The following is a 20,253-nucleotide window of genomic DNA, read 5'->3' on the forward strand; positions in this document are numbered from 1 at the left end:
TGTTTATATATGTATGTAATTTTTCTTATAAATAAGTTAATAACACATCTTGCAAGAAAAAAAAGAATGAGATACATAAATGACATTTTAGAAGGAAAACCCAGTCTATGTGACCTCTCATAGATGATTAAATGCTTCAAACTCCAAAATTATCATTTATAAATGAGGTTGTACAACCAAGATTCGAAAATCAACCTTTATACATGAGACTTTACATCCAAAATCAACTTTTATACATGGCTATATATGTTGAAAATGAAACATAACATACGCTAATGACAAGTACAATTACATATCTTATAATTCTAATCTTCATCTTCATTAACAAAAATAGAACAAGTTGTTTTTTAGCAGAACTAGAGTGTGGATTGATTAGAGATAAATTAGTTTGTGGAGTGATTAGACATAAAATTTATTGTTATATTTAATATACTTTGGCTATAAAAGGGCCCCACAACCTTCTTGGGTGTTTGAGTGAGCCCGCAGAAGCAAAAGAGTTATCGAAATGGGTCAAAATTGGCCAGAAACGGGGGAGAATTGGGCTGAAACACCATAGAAACATTTTCGTTGCGTTTCCAAATCAAGAAATGCCACCTAGATGTCTCAACTGTGTTTAGATCACGTTTCGACGAGGCTTTAGGTACAAGGATACCACCTTGGGGGTTGTTTCCTTCAACATAGGTCTCAACAAATAATCACAGATTTGAAGTAAATAAAGCCTTCTAATCTGATTTGTAATAATAAATATTCTAGGTTTTTAACCAAATAAGCAACGTAAGCAAAAATACTCGAAACTAAGCACACACAATCACATGCAACAAAAAATAACAGAGATATACCTTAGAAACCCTAGTGTGGGGAAAACTAGCAAACTTAGGGCTTCTTATTCAGCTTCAGGTGAAATATTCTCTTACAATAGTTACACAAGAATTTGCTTCGGCATATACCCAACAAAAGATCTCAACCCTCTTTCTCTCACTTGGTTATTGTACGACCCACATGCACGACCCAACCAAAAACTTCTGTGTACAAAGAAACTCGACCTCTTGGCCAAAAGGAAAACTGGGCCTCTTTGCTAATCTCGCTTTGTCTCGATCTTGCTCTAGCTAGTTCGATTTATCTTTTTCTTGCTCTCACTGCCAAATTTTGCGCTCCACTGAATCCCAACATGTGCTAAATCAAAATGTGCGTCTCTTTTGGCTCAAACCTCCTATTAAAAAGATCAAATCCTAATCTCAAGTGAAATCCCTAATCTCAACGATTGAGATTAGATCTCTCTTTATTGAGATCAATGACTACTTATTTTCTCTTTTATAAAAAGGAACCCAACAATTAAATTAAATTGTTGTCTAAAGCTTTGACTTAGGAAATTCATTAATAAATTGACATAGGAGATAATTAAGGTGACTTGCTGCATGTCATGGCACTTGATCCATGCAGAATCACCTTCCAAGCTATAATTTGAACATTCTCCCTTGTGCTTGCATTGGTGGTCACCTCTTGGTTATGCATTCGATGGTTATGGAGCATGCTATCTCATATGGTGTGGTTTTGGTATATTGGTGTATCTTTGATATGTCGCATCTTGTTCTCTGATGATGGTTTTAGCCCCCCCTAAGGGGTTAGATGTTGGTGTTAGGAGTTAGATTTTTCATGATGTTGTTGAAGCTTCCTAGTGACTATATATGATGATATTGTATTATTTGTGGCTGTTAATTTTAGATAGCAATGATATGTTCTATGCTTTTAGCACAATTTACTTCAATGTTCCTTTAGCATCCCAATAACAATTTCCAATTATTTCTAGTAGCAATCACATTAACCATTAATCACATTGACAGTAAATGTAGATAGAACATAAAACAAATGTAGAAGACAAGCCAAGACAAGAGGACACTAGATTTTGTAGATGCGAGGGAAAAACCCCAATGTGGGGAAAACCCTTTGATCAAATCTTCTTATTATTATTCAACAACCACAAAAACTTTGGTCAAACTCGGTCAAGTTGTGGTCAACTTTGTGGTCAAATAGGCCTGCGGTCAACTCATGTCAATGAACTCCAAAATCCTCGATTTTTGTGTCAGTCAATGCGGCCTAGAGAAACTGAAATTCTGCCCTCAAAACTGCAGTCAAATTTGATCAAAACAACCTTGGTCAACGCTGGTCCCGAAGTCTAAAATTTCGGCCTGTAATTTTTTGCCCAGAAAATCATCCTCCTTGCCACACGTGTGAGAAAGAGAGAAGCAGCCCCAAGCTGTATGAACCAATTTGATAAAGAGAGAAGAATGTGTGAGTGAATGTTTTCAAATGAGGTGAGAGGCCTCTTCTATTTATACGCTTCGTTGTGGGTGAAGAGACACATCCATTGGGCTTCTTGAGCCTACATTAAGCTGAGGTTGACCTGAACAATTTGCACATGTGTGGTCATAAATTCAAAATCACACTTCTGCTTGTCCGAATGGGATGATCTTTATATCAATCTTGGAGCTCTCGAAAAGAGGAATCCAATGCAATCATCATCTCCATCAAATGAACTGTCCCAAAGTGAAATTTGGCCCTAGTTGCCAATTTTAACAGTGGCATTACGCAGGGTGTTTTACATGGTCTTTTTGTGTTGATGTGTGGTAGGCACATATTTCATGATTGGATGGGTTAACATTTCTATTGCTTCCCTCTCTTATGATGTCGACGGGGTTGTGGGACGTGGTGTGGTTTTGCACTTTGCGTTGGTGGATTTCTTTAGGTGATATGACTCGTCATTGTAACGTTTGTTGGATAACATTAGATGGAATGTGTTGATGATGTTAGTACCTTCATGAATCTACTTTTTCCCAAGTTTGAGTTCAAGTGTGGGTGCGAGGGTATGCCATACCTCTTTGAAAATCAAACCTTTTCTACGGTTCGATGAGGTTTTATCATATTATACTCCTTTTGTGGTGTGCCTTAGGTTCAAACTTGGTTGAATCTTCTATTTTGTTTGTGTTGTTAGCGTGATGGTCTTTGATAGGTGATATAACATGTTCTTGTGGTACAACACCTTTTGGAGCACAACCCCCTTCATTGAAACACATGTTGACATTGATTCAATCAGTTGGTGACTTGTGGGTGGTGGGACTATAGTTTTATTTGAGCATTAACTTTTGGGCATATATGTTGAGGTTGATTTAACTATCAAGTGGTTAAATTAATTCATTTGAGCATTAATCTTTGTGCACACATGCTGATGTTGATTTAAATATTTAGTGGTTGAATTGATCGACTTGATTACTGTGGAAGTTAATTGCTTGAGATCCCTACTTCACTTGGCAGTGGTTCACAAATGGAGGAGTTATTTGGAGGTTATTTGAGGATTTATTATGGAAGGCTCCTCCTATGGGCATAATTTTCAAGATTTACATGGTTATTATTTTATGAATAGAGAGGTTGGCACACTTCACTAGTGTTATGTATTGCTTGTGAACATGGTTTCAAGGATCAATTTTGGTATTGGGAAAAAATACATGGTCTTGGCATGAACATTGATGAGGTATTTTTTACCGCATTGGCACTCTTTTCTAGGATATACTTCACATGGAGATATTTTATTATTTTAAGGTGGTTAAGTTAGTTACATGGCATAGTTTTCTAAGGCATACTCTCTTCAGTGCATATTTTATTTATAATTGTCATCGTTCAAGTTTCATTGGAGAGTGCCCTCACCTCTTTGACTTGTCAAATATATTATTTTATTTAAGGCGATTTTGATGGATTTCTTTTTTCTTTCATGAGAAATATCTTTATGTGAAAAATATATAGGTTTTGATCCTCAAATAGGGTCGAAGGAGGGGCTCCCCCCTCCCCAATTGAATCCGCACTCCCGAAGCATGCTTTGAGTGGAAGTGCACTCTCGCAAAAAAGAAATCGCTCCTTGGCTTCACATTTTTTTTAATTGTCTTTAAAGATATTCCAAACATTTTTTTTCAAACAAACAAGAGTTTTTGAGTGGGGCAAGCTAATATTCAATAATATGGCCCTAATATTGATATGCAATTCATGGTAATGTGAAATTCTTAAAGTAAAAGTGACATTCTCCTTTATATTTCCTTTTCATCATTTTACTCGAATTTTTAACATTACCATGAAATGACTTAGGATGTTTGAGAGTGGTTCTGACCTCGTTGGATTTCTTATGGAGAAAGTAAAATTTTAGTTCTCACTCATAATCCAACAAACTTATAAATTTTTCAAGATTTCAGGATTGGAGGGATTGCAATGTTTCCATTGGATTTTGTCGTGTACTAGGGTATAGAACTCGTATTTAATCAAGAGCACCAAACCCTCTATGTACATTGATGTTAGTGGCATTGGTTGTCGAACTCCTATCATGACCCTACTAAAAATGTACCCATCACTCAAACAAAATCTCGACTTGACATGCTATGCTTTTTCTATCTTATGTTAATGTTTAGGGAGTGATATTAATGGAAAAGATCCCAATATAGGCAATGATTTTGATGATATGTAGGTATTTGTTGTAGTATGATTTTTTTTGGATGCTAGAGGCCATCTAGAGCTTATTTGTTGAAGTATTTTCGGTTCAGAGATGGATTGCACTCGATGCTATTTTGGTTATGTGCACCCTTACATGCTATATAAATGAGAACTTGTAATTTGTGGAGCTGCTGTGGTTGATGAAGATTATAACTACTAGATGAATGTTGTTATATCGTTTAATCCATGTTTTTATGTTTTTTTAATCATTAATTCATCATTCTACATGCTTTTGTTGACATATATGCATCAAAATATAAAACTATATGTTATATAAAATTCCCTCCCAAAATTGCTCAAGACCTGGGAGCTTTTAAAATGTCTTTCCTTTCTCCTGCTCCCGCTCCCAAGCAGCCATGTCCTCAAAGGATGACTCAGATTTGACCAATGTTTATTAGAACTGAACCTGTTATCAAACCGGTTGACCCCCCTGAACTGGGAACAAGTGCGGATTTAGTGAAAACCAAACAAAGAACTAGTCGACCAAAAAATACATAAAATATTCAAACTCTAAATAAAACATATATTGCCATATGCATCCATATGAATCCAAACCATTTATACACATTTTCAAAAGTTCTCATTTATATAGCAAGAGTGCACATGATCAAAATAATACTTACTACAATACATCTCTAAACTAAAAATACATCAACAAAGAGGCTCTAGATAACCTCTATCATCAGAAAAAAAAATTATGCTACAACAAATACCTACATATCATCAAAATCATCCTATATTGGGATCCTCATCATCAATATCACTTTTTAAGCAATAAAATAAGATAGAAGAAGCTTAACATATCAAATCAAGACTTTGTTTGAGTGATGGGTACATTCTTATTAGGGTCATGATAGAGGAGTTCAACAAACAATGCCACTAACATCAAGGTGCATAGAAGGGTTGGTGCTCTTGATTAAATGCTAGCTTCAAACCCTTGTACTTGACAAAATCCATTAAAAACATTGCAATCCTGCCAATTTTGAAATCCTGAAAATTGTCAAGTATGTTGGATTTTGTGTGGAATCTAAAATTTCTTATAGGAAATCCAATGAGGTTGGAACCACTTTCAAACATCTTGAAACAATTAATGGTAACGTTAAAAATTTAAGTAAAATATTGACTTTTTGTCCTTTTACTTTAAGAATGCATTTACAATGCATTATTAGGGCGTTAGGGTTGAATATTAGGTTGCCCTATTATAAATTTTTGGTTTTTCTTTAATTGCCATTGGAGGGTCCTTGGTTACATCGTACATAACCAATCGATTTGGTGAAAACCAAACTAGAGGGCTTTGTACAAGAACTGAGTTCATTGAAAAAATGTAGGTTCGATACACAGAATCCTTGGTTGCTTTGTACAAATTCAACCTGTTCAGTGAAAATTGAAGTGGTCGGTTTCTTACAAGAACTAAGTTTAGTGAAAAAAGGCGGTTTTGTACCACGCAAACTTTTCCTTTTCTGTGCCGCTGGTTGAACTGGTTAGGTAGCAAAATGATTGGATTGACTAGTCCCATTGGTTTCGATAACACTGAACTCATCAAGGTGACTTGAAGCCATTGCAACAAAGCTCATAATGTCACTTAAGGGAATTGAACCTAAGTGGAGAGGATAACTATCATTCCTCCCAACTACACAAGATACACGCAATTGATGGAGGATTTTATTGAGAGGCATGTGGCATACTTAGAGGGCTACACATCACACATTGCATGCTCATGCCAGGCTTATTTTTATTCTTGGAACATTATTTTGGAGGATGTGCTGTGGAGACGGTCCACTTGTTTTTTTGGGGTTTGACCACGCCCTTTCCTATGGAGCACTCCATATACTTGGCACCTTTCACATTCATCCATGGAGTTGGTTGCCATGGGATTCACTTATGTCGATTGATTACATGCATCTTGTGGACCACTTGCTGTTTTTTGAGGTTGGTTTTGTAGCATTCTCCTAAAAGGACTATATTATTGTTTTATCTCTCATGCATCTTGGAGGGTGCACTTTGTGTGCTTTCCTAGGTGGATCCTTGAGCCAATCTTACCTAGGTTCAATATTATTTAATTAAATTTTGTATATATCCATTCTTCGAGTTATCATGCCTGTTTTTAGTTGTATGCCCTTTCTTGGAGACTTTTGATGTAATCTCTTTCCTACTTTTGGATGAGGGCGAGTTCTTCTTGAAAGGGTCATGTCCACATATTGTAACATGGTCAACCATGGATTGTGGAGGGATCTTAGTCCATTTTTTTATATTATTTCTTTGACTTATCGTGGAGTTTTGCTAGTAGATAATAGTTCTTGTATGAGATAAAAACGTCACTCTACAGAGAGGAGATTTCTTTCGATTTTAATGGTTGTTTGAACATTGGGGATTGAGGATCTCTCCCCTTGGACTTCACTTGGAAGATTGCAATTATAACATCTTTTATTGTGAGGCTTTATGATTGTAATGTTTTCATATGTTGATCCCTATTTTAGGAAACCCTTGTATTTTTGATGTGAAGGCTTTGTAATGAACCATATTTCATTTCAGTAATGTAATGTGAGGATTTATTATTGTTGTTGTTATATCTAGGTAACACCTAATAAACCTAGTTGCTGCTAGCAGAATATGGCATCACCTTCATAGCAACATTTTGAATAGCACATCTAAATTTTCTGAGGACAATTTTCTGCAATAGACTTGAAAAGTTAAGGCGGATTTGTGGCATCCATGGAAGCCTTTATTGCCTTGCATCTTCATGCATTCACCCTCTCTGATCGGTGGTTCTTGTTACATATTGTAATGCTTATTTCATTAGTAATAAATGTATGAAAATAATAATGTAATATGGTAAAGTGGGAATAAGGCAAATGTAATAAGTGACATTTATGTTAAATGTAACTATGAAATTAGGTGAGGAGTGCCTAAAAGTAATTGATGAACAATTATAATACACCTCTTGCGCTTTTCTCTTGTATATTCTCCATGGCATAATTTAACAATTCTTTACTCCATTTTCGCAAGGTGTGATTAGGCTCTTGGTCTTAGGGTTTTCCACTTTCATCTTTGCTTCTCACACCCATCATTTTGCCATTTTATTTACTACAACAACCTTGTTTTGTTAAGGCATACTCTTTGAAAATATCCTTGTGTCTCCACTCTATAGCCTTCACGTATCACATTTTTTTTGATATAACCAAATACAATCTTGGAAGCCATAATTGTTGGGTTTTAACGTAAAACGTAGTTGCTTTAGGCTAGTGTTGAAATGTATTATAGAGTATAAAAAAAAGTTGTAAATTGCCTCCTCTTGACCTTGGTGCACTTTGTTTAGAGAGGAATTTTTTTGGAGTATTGATTTCAATGCCAATTGCAAAACAATACAAACCAAGTGTTTCTTTGTACTCGAGAGCTTCTTTGTAGGTACAATCACCAAACAGCAGAGGATTGATCGGCAGCCAAGCAAGAATGGTTGTTTAGCTGATCTGTACAGTATCATACATCAGCCAGTACAGGTTGTACAGCTACAGTTCCTTGCTTTCTATGCAGGCTGTAACCTCTATGAAAGCCATATAGTTCAGTTCTTGGGATAGTTGACCAGGCCATACAATTGCTAGTTTTAAGCAGTCTCTGGAGTTTTACTTGTAAGCTTTGGTTGAGGAACGAAAGGCTGATTTAGGAGGAGAAATCATCTGTGCATGTGTGTATTAATTTATGCTTCTGCTATTTACTATTTTGCAACTATTGTGTAAGATTGTCGCTGTGCAAATATCTATTTATCCTGGAATACCATGCTCTCGGTGCCTGCTCGAGTCAATATAAGGCCTTTTTAAGCCTACAAACATGGTGCTCCTTTCAGTTTATCACTTATTCCGCAGTGACCTCATAAAGGAATGTTGTCATAGGTTAAAGGATTTGCAAACACATTCCTCTTATTTCCAAGAATATTGCTTCTGGTGCTTAAATTTTAAGGTGTAGACTTCTTTTGCAGCATGTTGGCTAAATGCCATTTTAGTGCATGCATAAATCTAAAGGAATTTGTTATGTGTAGACTTCTTTTGCAGCATGTTGGCTAAATGCCATTTTAGGGCATGCATAAATTTAAAGGAATTTTGTATGTATGAGCCTTGTGCAATACTTTTTATGTTGTTTTTGTTGATGTTTTGCTGGATGAACCTTTGTGAATCCTTGTCTGCTCAAACACGTGGCAGAAATCTGCTCAAGATCAACTTTGCTACAGTGGCTTTTATCACTATGAGGTTCTGGTTTTTTTTGTTAATTGATATCATGTAACAGTTTGTGATGGATATGTTTTCAAGCTATCCCTTATGTATGTAAATGTTAATCTGTTAGTATTTTATAGTGAACACAAATCATAATTTGTTTTATTTTTATTACCTATGTAAGAACCTTGTGCAGTAGTATGTTGTTTTTGGTGATGTTTTGATCATAGTTTTAAGACTTTGACTTGGACTTTGATTTGGATCAACTCGGATCATCTGGGCCAGTTTGTTACCAAACTGACCCCCAAGCCAATTTGAAGACCAAGTTGACTCGGTAGCCTATCAACTTGGCTGGTTTGATGGGTTCTGAGTCAAAACAGTCCGAGTTTTCAAACTGTGGTTTTGATAGATGAATCCAAGTGATTCCTCCTCAGCTTGAAGGTCAACGTAAAAAGAGTGGATTTCATGAGGTTCTGGTTCTTTCTATAATTTAGGTTTTGAAGCAGTTGTTTCTATATTTATTCATGTATTTGTTTGTCAATTACTTTTCTTACAGTGAGCACAATCTGTAGATGTTCTATTTCTACTTTTTGAAGTTGAGTTGATGGTGCATTGATGATCAAACATTATATACAGGTCAGGTCATGTTGCTGCAACTGCTCCTTCAGATACTGCTGGTTCTAGTTCTACTTCTGGTACAGAGCCACTTTCATGTCAAAAATTTTCAAACAGAGGAAACAGTCAAATGACACCTTCAAATTCATCAGCTGGTGACAATAATGGTGGAGAAACTAGTGACTCTAGCAGTGGTGATGATGATGATGATGATGATGAAGATGGAGATGAAGGTAACTTGGAAAACAAGGAAGATCATGAAGTTAAAATGGACCTCACAGATGACTTACTGCATATGGTATGCTTGCACTTGTTATTGTTCATATTTCGATAGGTGAGAGTTAGCTTGGAGGTTCCCTCATATGAATTTATATTATTTGGTTGTATGCTTGCAGGTATTTTCCTTCCTAGACCATTCAGATTTGTGTCGAGCAGCCATGGTTTGTAGACAGTGGCGGGCTGCTAGTGCCCATGAAGACTTTTGGAAATCTTTAAATTTTGAGAATCGCAAAATTACCCGGCAACAAGGTATATACTTTATTACTTTAAATCATAGAAATAAAATGAAACAAACTTGATAATTCATGAATCAACTGTTTGAACTTTGGACAGTTGCTCAACTGTGTCGGAAATATCCAAAGGCTGTGGAGTTAAATGTTCGTGGTACTCCCCGTGGGGATGAACTTGTACGTGAAGCAGTGCACTCTCTCAGGTAAGAATTGTGTTGTCTATGCATAGTTTACTACATTCCACGTTCGCTTGTATAGTGTACTGTGTAACATGTTTATGTTTGTTTCTATAATCTTGAGTTTTCCCTGGTATCCAGGAATCTTGAGGTGTTGATCTTAGGCCGAGGGCCTTTAAGTGAAAGTTTTTTCAACGGATTAGTAGATTTCCCTGTACTAGATCGTTTAAGCATTGCTGAAGCATCTCTAGGAAGTGGCTCGCAAGAGATTCAGGTCAAACATGATTCGTTGCGCCACCTCCAGATTACACGCTGTCGTGTAATTCGGATCTCTGTCAGGTATGATGAGCATCAAACCTATATCTGTAATTCTTTTGAGATATCCTGAATATTGAAACAATTTTGTTAGCTAGCTGAGAGCAAATATGATACCTGTATTTTACCAATTATTTTACAAATCTAAAAATAATGTGCAGGTGTCCACAGCTGGAAACTTTGTCCCTTAGACGCTCATGCATGGCTTCTGCCACTTTGCAATGCCCTCAACTCCATGAACTTGATGTGGCATCTTGCCACAAGCTTTCAGATGCAGGCGTTCGTGTTGTGGCAACTTCATGCCCATTATTAACATCTTTGGACATGTCCAATTGCTCTTATGTTAGTGACGAAACACTTCGGGAAATTGCTGCTGCTTGTCCAAATCTTCGTCTTCTTGATGCATCTTTCTGCCCAAATATCTCTCTGGAGGTTGTTATCTCTCTTCCTTGCATTTTTTTTTTGTGGGCTTGTGAAACTTAGAATAAGAGTATTGGATCAACATATGCTCTGAAATTATAAAAAGAGAATTATAATAATATATGTGAATTGGTTTTGGACTAAGCTTTGTTTACATACTCCGCATAAACATTCTTCTCCAGGATATTTGTGGTTGTCATTTCCTTGGTTAGTATTTGTTATTTATCTAATATAAAATATGTTAAAGCCCTAAAGGTCAAAACTATTTGTCCTGACCTGTCGTTCACTCTATATTTAATATAAGGAATCACATTGTTCAGATGTAACATAACATTCATTAATCATTTTATAATCAGTCTGCCTTTTTGACATATATTTATGGGTTTTTGTACTCTTTTGTGATGCTTACCTTCTTTATGAACGGGTTGGTTCATAACAATTGGTATCAGATTAGGTTTTGTTCCCACTGGCCTGTGGCCAATTTATTTTTCTGGTGGCAAATTATAACATTAACAGGATGTTTTCCAAATTACAAATAAGAAAAGAGAGAACAAAAAGAAGAGAAACAATTAAGGAAATCACAATTTAAAAAATCTCCTCATCTCATACAAGTACGGCTACCATCAAATGCTGCTGGAAGCTACCTTGAGCGTTACTTCAAAGAAAAAGTTTAAAATAAAATCTACTGCTAGAAGGTATTGCCGTGGAAAAAATAATGAATTGGTGATTTCAAATGTATGATGGTCTTGAATGTGAAAGGAAATAACAAATGTATGATGGTCTTGAATGTGAAAGGAAATAATCAGCATCAACAAATTCACACCAAGTAGAAGTTAGAACAATACCGGACATAAAAATGAATAGGAAAACATCGGAATATTTGACTACCTGGATTAACATTTGACTATTTGAAGCAGGGCACAGTCACAATGTCAAACCTGCTGGTGACCTGTTTCCACTGACTTTGGAAAGAAAAATGCAAGTTTGAAAAATTCATTGGTGGAACGTGCTAGGTTGAGAGGGATGGCAAATTAATTTGAGGATATAACAGATAAGAATCGAAGGTAAGTCTAGTTGACTGTCGGTGCATAATTCTATTTTTGGTGAAACCACTGGTGAAAGAAGTGGTGCATAATAACAACCTGCTGTGAAGCATCTCAAATAAATCAGTACGGTGCCTACTTCTATTATGGCTATTGATCTAATTTAATGTCACAGCTTAGGAAAAAGGCCAGATATTGACATATGATACCCACTGGTTTATTGAATAAGGGAACTCTGTCATACAACGATCTTACGACTTGGTTTATGGAGTTGTACATTTTACATACCCATGTCACATGATGACATGGGATAAGGAGGACACATAAATACGTGTATTTGACATGAGACACGACCTCAGAAACAGGACATGGTTTACCCACCATTGTTATCAGAACTAAACTGGTGATTGAACTGGAAAACCCTTTGAACCGGGAACCAGTCAGAACCAGACTGGAACTGGTCAACCAGAAACACATAAAATAATCAAAATTAAAGAACATATATATTCATGTGCATCCATATGAATCCAAACCATTTATGCATAAATATGCAAAAATTTTCATTTATATAGCATGTAAGGGTACATATAACCAAAATAAGATCAATTACAATCCATCTCTGAATTGAAAATACAGTGACAAACAGGCTCTAAATGGTCTCTAGTATCCAAAACAAATCATGCTACAACAAATACCTACCTATCATATAAATCATTGCCTATATTGGTATCTTCGTCATTAATATCTCCCTCTAAGCATTTAAATAAGATAGAAAAAACGTAGCATGCGAAGTCAAGATTTTGTTTCACTGATGGGTACATTTTTAGTAGGGCCATGATAAAGTTGTTCAACAACCAATGCCACCAACATCAAGTTACATAGAGGGTTTGGTACTCTTGATTAAATACTAGTTCCATATTGTCATACATGACAAAATCTGATGGAAACATTGCAATCCCCTCAACCTTGAAATCCTGAAAATTGTTAAGTCTTCTGGATTTTTCATATGAAATCTATTAAAATTGGCAACTAGGGCCAAACTCCACATGGGTCATCTTATTTATGACAACTGATATTTTTCTTAGATTCCTCTCTTCGAGAAGTGTAGGATTGATCTAAGGATCATCTGATTCTGACATGTACAAATGAAGTTATGAATTTATTTTGATTATGGTCAAATTGTCAAGGTCGGCCAACAAACTTATGTAGGCTCAGAAGCCGAACAGTGAAATCTATTCATCCTCAACGTTGCATATAAATAGAAGGTGACTTAGCCTCATTTGGACACACTCATCTTCACACTTCTCTCTCTCTCCTCATTGATTGGGTATGGATTTCTGGGACTCTCTTTTTCCACACGTCCAAAATTTCAGGAGAGCAAAATTTCAGGGAGGCCAAAATTTCAGGAGACCAAATTTTTGGACAATTTGACCAAGCATTGACCAGCATGTGTTGACTGACTTTGACTGTGTTTTTGTGAGGGCTATCTCTGTTTGGTAGGATGCATTTATGGGCACAAAAATCGAGGCTAAACGTTGACTATTGACTAGCATTGACTACAGCTAGGGCTGACTGTAGGTGTGCTGCTTGAGCAGATTTTGACTGCGATGAATTTCATTGTTTTGAGGGTTGTTTAATCTTGTTGTTTGGATGCCAAAGTTGGCCGATTTGCTGAGGGTCAAATCTGCCCTGTTGACCAACGTTGACTTTTCTGGTTAGGGCTCTTTTGCTGTTGTTACAAATCTATAGAAGTTGACTTACCTTCATTTGGACACTCATCTTCACACTTCTCTCTCTCGCTCATTGATTGGGTATGGATTTTCTAGGCCTCTCTCTCCACACGTTTGAAATTTCAAGAGAGCAAAATTTCAAGAGGTCGAAATTTAAGGAGGCCGAAATTTCAGGAGGCCAAAATTTCAGGAGACCGAATTTCAGGGCAGTTTGACCAAGCATTGACCTCCTTTGACTGCGTTTTTGTGAGGGCTATCTCTGTTTGGGCAAGCCGCATTTATGGGCACAAAAATTGAAGGCTAAAAGTTGATTACACCTAGGGTTGTTTGACCAGATTTTGACTGGGTTAGATTTGATTGTTTTGAGGGTTGTTTTATCTTGTTGTTTGGAGGCTGAAGTTGACCAACTTGCTGAGGGTCAAATCTACCTTGTTGAGCAATGTTGACTTTTCTGGTTAGGGCTCTTTTTGCTACTGTTATAAATTATCAAATTTGTAAATTGTACTATCTCTCTTTGTTGAACTATTGAAGACTAAAAGAAGATTTGATAAGGGTTTCCCCACTTGGGGTTTGTCCCTTGCTGGTGCCACATCTTGTGTCCTCTTGTTTTGGCTTGTCTTCTACTGTTTATGTTTATGTTCTATCTCCATTTTACTATCATGTTTATGTGATTGCTAATCTGAATATTGATGCTGGGCTCATATAGAAATTGAAGTAAAATTGCTCTAAAGCATAGAACATACCATTGTTGTCTAAAATTAACATGGTATCAGTGTTGAGGTGAAGACAAAGCCCAAGCAAGAGGGAAAGCGCAATCACCAAAGGCAATTGGACAAGGAACAAAGGTTTAATGGGTTCCTCATCTTGCTTCTCGGCTGAAGACAAGCTCCATGATAAATCTGACTTCCATGTTAAATCTAACTATCATGGATGGAAGATGTCTCTTGATTTGACCTTGGAAGAAAAAGAATTGATGGACTATGTGCAGGGTAAAATTCCTAAACCTCCTTCAAATGCATCGGATGTTGCGAAGACTAACTACAATAGGGCTGAAGTCAAAGCAAAGAAGATTATTAGGGATTCCATTGACAAGCATATGGTAGCCTACATCTCCGAATTGAAGACCTCCAAGGAGATCTACGTCAGGTTGGTTGGCATGTTCAAGGTTAGTTATTCTAATCAAATTCTATTTCTCAAGAATAAGTTGAAAGATATTAAGAATGGCAACAACGAGGATATTCAATCCTATTTCTTGAGGATTACTGAGATGAAGAATGATCTACTCTCGATTGGAGAAGTCATTCCTGACAGGGAACTTATTCTCACCAACATTGGAGGACTCCCACTTGAGTGGTATGTATTTAGAACCATCGTCCTCAAGAATGATCGAATTCTAAGATTTGAAGAATTGATGTTGAGATGCATTTAAGAAACAAGAATGGTGGAGCAAGAAATGCCTTCTAATAGAAGCAACCCCACTGCATTCTCCGCTCATGCCAAAAGGAGAAATAATGCAGGGTCTAAAGGTCATTTCCATGGAAAGCGTAGATCTAAGGGATGAAGGAAAGGGCAGGTGCTTTGTTTGCAATAAGTTTGGCCACTATGCAAGGGAGTGTCCAAATAGAAGGGACACATTGCATGATGATGACGACAATCATTCCAGGGGCAATTTCAACAACAACGATCAAAGGAATGGCAGGTCCAATGGAAAAGGAAAAAGGAATGCGGGGGACATCAAGAAAATGGTCGACCCTCCAAGAAATCAAGAAACTCCAGGTATGAAGAATCAAATGTTGTTAACAGTAAGCAAAAATAGTACTATCTTATATCGGCCCTCTCCACTGCCTCTCCTCCGGAAACTGGGAAATTGGCTGCTTGATAGTGGTGTCTCAAGGCACTTTACCAGATATAAGGAAGCCCTCTCTAATTTGATAGAAAGGGAGACAAACTTGGAGATCATCCTTGGAGACGATGCCACCTATCCTGTGTTAGCCTGCAATTGTATCAAGGTAACACTATTCATTTGCAAGAAGTACTATATGTACATGATATCAAGAAGAACCTGGTGCCCATTTTAGCCATGGAGGACAAAGCGTTCAAGGTGACATTCATCGATGGAAAGGTATGTGTTTGGAAAAGAAATTTTAAAGATGCTTTTACTCTTGGTTTCAGGGTTGACACTTCGTATCAAGTTGGAGGAAGTCCATTGGGAGCCATGTTTTGCAACACATCTCTACAATCTGAACTATGGCACCAAAGGTTTGCCCATCTTCATTATAAGACCTTACTCAATGTGAGACAGATGATGAGAGGTATGCCTGAGTTCAAAGTAGAGCATGAAGGTGTATGTCCGGGATGTGCCGAAGGAAAACTTACAAGGGGACCATTCCCCTCAAGTAATAGCAAGACCACCTATATATTGCAATTGATCCACTCTGACATATCTGGTATGATGCCCATAAACTCTTTGGGAGGATACTTATATTATCTCACCTTTACGAATGATTATTCTCACAAGACCCGGATCTACTTCTTGAGGAAGAAGGATGAAGTGCTCAATTGGTTACAACACTTCAAAGCCTTGATAGAAAACCAATTCGAGAAGAAAATCAAGATATTGAGGACTGATAATGGGACCAAGTACAAATCCAATGAATTCCAAGATTATTGCAGAGAAGCTAGCATTAAGAGGGGGACTACAACGCCATACACTCTTGAGCAGAATGGTATGGGTGAAAGGAAGAATCACTCTATTGTAGAAGTAGTTTGTGCCATGCTTCATGATCAAGGCCTTCCGAAGTTCCTATGGGCTAAAGCTGCGAATATCACAGTGTATGTTCAAAACTGATGCCCTCATCAAGCATTGTACTTCAAGATTCCTAAAGAAATGTTCATTGGTAAGAAACCCGATGTCTCTCATTTTAGAATTTTTGGAAGTCCCGTATATTTTCATGTGTTGAAAGAGAAAATAAGCAAATTGGGTGCCTTTGGGAAGAAAGGAATCTTTCTGGGCTATAGTGAAAATTCTAAGGGATATAGAATCTATGTGGCTGGTCAAAAGGAAGTTGAGATAAGTCATGATGTCACCTTCGACGAAGATATGGTCCTCAGGAAGATCAACAACTTTTCTATCCTAAGGAAGGACAAAGAAGCTTACACTAGAAATCAGGGTGCAAAAGAAGACGAAACGATGCCTGATGTTGATAAACCTATGGATCTTATTGATCCTCCTCCTCCAAAAGGAGACCCTCATGGCTTAGGGAGAATCTCGAAGATGCCGAGAGACACAATGCACTGAGGGGGACTTTCCGTGAAAGCAAGAAGCTGAACATGCATTAAGAATATTTGACTGCCATGAGATCTATCATTCAAAATGAGCCTTCATCAGTCAAAGAAGCCGTGAAGCATCATGTATGGAAGGATGCTATGAATGAAAAAAACCAGTCAATTATGAAGAATGATGTCTGGGATGTGGTCCCTAGACCCCAAGACAAGTCGGTTGTCACCTCTAAGTGGTTCTACAAAATCAAGCATGGAGCATGAATTCACAAATGTAAGAGGGAGTTGTCTTCTGAATTTGAGATGAAGGACCTAGGACCGATGCACTATTTCCTAGGGTTGGAGGTCTGGCAAAAGCCAGGTGAAATTTTATTAAAATTGGCAACTAGGGCCAAACTCCATGTGGGTCACCTTATTTATGGCTGCTGATATTTTTCCTAGGTTCCTCTTGTTGAGAGGTGTAGGATTGATCTGAAGATCATCCGATTTCGATAAGTATTTATGAAGATATGAATTTATTTTGATTATGGACAAATTGTCAAGGTCAACCAACAAACTTATGTAGGCTCAGAAGCCCAACAGTCTTGTCTATTCAACCTCAACGTTTTAGTATAAATAGAAGAGGACTTGTAGTCATTTGAGACACTCACACACTCTTGTGATCTCTCTTCATTCTATTTTGGGATTGATGAAGAAGAGATCTAGAGGGAGTGCCCTAGGAGATACGCTGGCCTAATGATGCCCTAATCCGCAGTAAAGGGAAGAACCTAATGATGCCCTAACGCTGCCATGAAGTGCCCTAGATGTGAAAGAAAAAGAGTCTTCTTGAAGATCCTATGTTGCCCTAATATACAATCAATGAAATAAGCTCTAATCACTGTCATGATGGAGAATCCTTAATGATAAAGACTTTAATGCAGTCTTGGAATTGCAGCAAGGAGAGGATAAACGTTGGTCTAGAAGAGACCCTATGACACAGATTTGTGAGGCCCTAAACTTGCTGTCATAATATGCCCTAGCCACAGGCTTATGAGGAGATCTACATGCAGAAAAGAGGAGACTTATATGCAGCTTAAAGAAGCCCCTATACGCTGTCCTAAGAGGGAGATCTAGCCACAGTAAATGAGGTCTCTTCACAGCTGAAAGAAAGACCCTAATACGCAGACCCTTGTGCCCTAACTACTGGTCTTACTCCTCAGCAAAAAGAAGGTCTAGATGCAGCTCTATCCCATAGCTGAAGGAGGCTCCTATGTGTTGCATAAAAGAGGTCTAAATGTTGGTAAAGGAGACCTGATCTATACGCTGTTGAAGTGCCCTAATCCGCAATCCTGTAGGAGACTAAATCACAGTCAAGGAGGACCAATTCGCTGCCTGAAGAAGTTCCTTCTTAACGTTGTCAAGGAAAGGCCTTTGACACAGTTAAGAATGATGCCCTGCTAATAAACTCAGATTGCTGTAGGTGAGAGCATAGTGATAAGTCATTGTTACATAGTGAAGGAATGCATCTGCTCTAGATCAACTTATGTAAACAACTGGGTGTTTGAAAGCGCTGACAACACAATCAAGTTCTTATGATGCTTGGATGCTAGTTGATAAAGTATTGGAGGCCTATCTTGTTGCTAGGCTAGGCCACAGGCCATAGCCAACAACAAGGCTATTCTCAGGATTGCCTATCAGATGAACAGAGCTACTGTCATGGGTTAATATTATTATGTTGAGGATTAGTCAGCTAACAAGGATGCAACATGGTGATGGTTGCAGCATGATGGGTGCAACAAAGTGATGATGGATCAACGATGAGTACAACATTGGGTGCAGATCCGTGATAAGAGCAGCTCAATTATTGAAGCAACACAGTAACAACAACAGCAACATGAAGTGCATAACATGGTCATTAAGATCCAACACTGTGATGATTTTTAGCATGGTGAGGTGTAGCAAGTGGACGAGATGCAACACTATGATAGGTGAAGGAGTCACCTTGGAGAATCAGTTGAAGAAACATGTCTTCAACTAATCTCATGTAAATATAGAAAGTCAAAGTGTTGAATTCTGCTCTAAATGTACTATCTCTCTCTTTCTTTGCTGAACTATTGAAGAACATAAAAGAAGAAGTGATCAAGGGTTTCCCCACTTTGGGGTTTGTCCTTGGCTAGCGCCACATCTTGTGTCCTCTTGTCTTCTACGATTTATGTTTATGTTCTATCTGCAGTTTACTTTAATGCTGATGTGATTGCTAATTTGGAAAAAATATTGAGCTAACTGTGAAAATTGAAATAAATTGCTCTTAGCATAGAACATACCTAAAATTAACATGGTATCAGAGTTGAGGTGAAGACAAAGCCCAAGCAAGAGTAGGATCAATGGGTTCCTCATCCCTCTTCAAATTCATCGAGGGTGAAGTCGAAGCAGAGAATATTATCAGAATGGCGTAGCAAAAGTTTCTGATGGCCTACCTAAAGATCACTTCATTGGGAAGTTTGGATCTAAAAGTGGAAGGAAAGACGGATGCCTTGGTTGCAATAAGTTCGGCCATTATGTGAAGGAGTGTCCGAATGGCAGAGACACATCTCTTGATGAGGATAACAGTCATTCCTAGGACATCTTCAATTATTAAAGGAATGACAGGTAATGTAGGTCATCAAGGAAATGGTCGACTCTTCAAAGAAAGCAAGGAACCCCATGTATGAAGATCAAATGTTGTTTATGATATAAGATAAAGAAGCATGATCTTGTATTGGCCCTCTCCCTCAGATTCTTTGGGAATCTAGCTTATTGATTGTAGTGCTTCAAAGCACTTCATCAGATAGATGGGTGGCACTCATCGATGGAAAGCTACGTGTTTGAAAATAGAATTTTCAAAGATGTTTTTGAGTTCAGGGTTGTATCAAGTTACAGGAAGTTCACTGGGGACCATGTCCATTGACACACAACACCGAATGTCTGTGAGTTAGACGGTGACAGGAATGCTTGAATTCAAAAAGAGCATGAAAGTACATGTCTGAGATGTACTGAAGGAAAATCTTACAAGGGGACCATTCCCCTCATGTAGCAGGTCCACAGGTTTGGAACAACCCGAGGGATTTGAGATTGAGGATCAGGAATCTCATGTATGCAGGTGGAAGCAAGTCCTCTATGGCTTGAAGCAAAACTCCTCGGGCGTAGTATGAGATGATTGATAGCTGCGAGATGAAGCTGAGATTCACTAGGAGTGAAACCGATCCAAACCATTACCTGAAGGTTGTGGATAATAGACCTCTCATACCGACACCTTATGAGGACGACCTATTTTTGACAGGTGCAGACCCTCTCATTTGTACAAGAAAGAGGGAATTGGATTTCGAATGTGGAATGATAAACTGCAAGCTTGTGACTACCTTGAGGATCTTAACTTTCAGAAGTTATATGGTAGTGATGTCGGACCAGATTTG

The 20,253-nt window shown here is 37.7% G+C and overlaps 1 protein-coding gene across 2 annotated transcripts in view; it reads left to right on the forward strand.

The window, feature by feature from the left end:
• LOC149256134 (F-box/LRR-repeat protein 15-like) overlaps positions 1-20,253 on the forward strand; it is a 135,842-nt gene that overhangs the window by 18,278 nt on the left and 97,311 nt on the right. For both annotated transcript variants that reach the window (XM_089460670.1, XM_089460669.1), the window contains 5 exons: positions 9,372-9,648; positions 9,746-9,878; positions 9,963-10,062; positions 10,177-10,374; positions 10,512-10,782. In XM_089460670.1, the coding sequence (XP_089316796.1) occupies positions 9,372-9,648; positions 9,746-9,878; positions 9,963-10,062; positions 10,177-10,374; positions 10,512-10,782 (979 nt within the window). The remainder of the gene's footprint in view (positions 1-9,371; positions 9,649-9,745; positions 9,879-9,962; positions 10,063-10,176; positions 10,375-10,511; positions 10,783-20,253) is intronic.

This window comes from Pinus tabuliformis, chromosome 7 (genome assembly GCF_031772625.1).
Source record: "Pinus tabuliformis cultivar Carrire ecotype Pingquan chromosome 7, CPIR1, whole genome shotgun sequence".
Lineage (NCBI taxonomy): Eukaryota > Viridiplantae > Streptophyta > Pinopsida > Pinales > Pinaceae > Pinus > Pinus tabuliformis.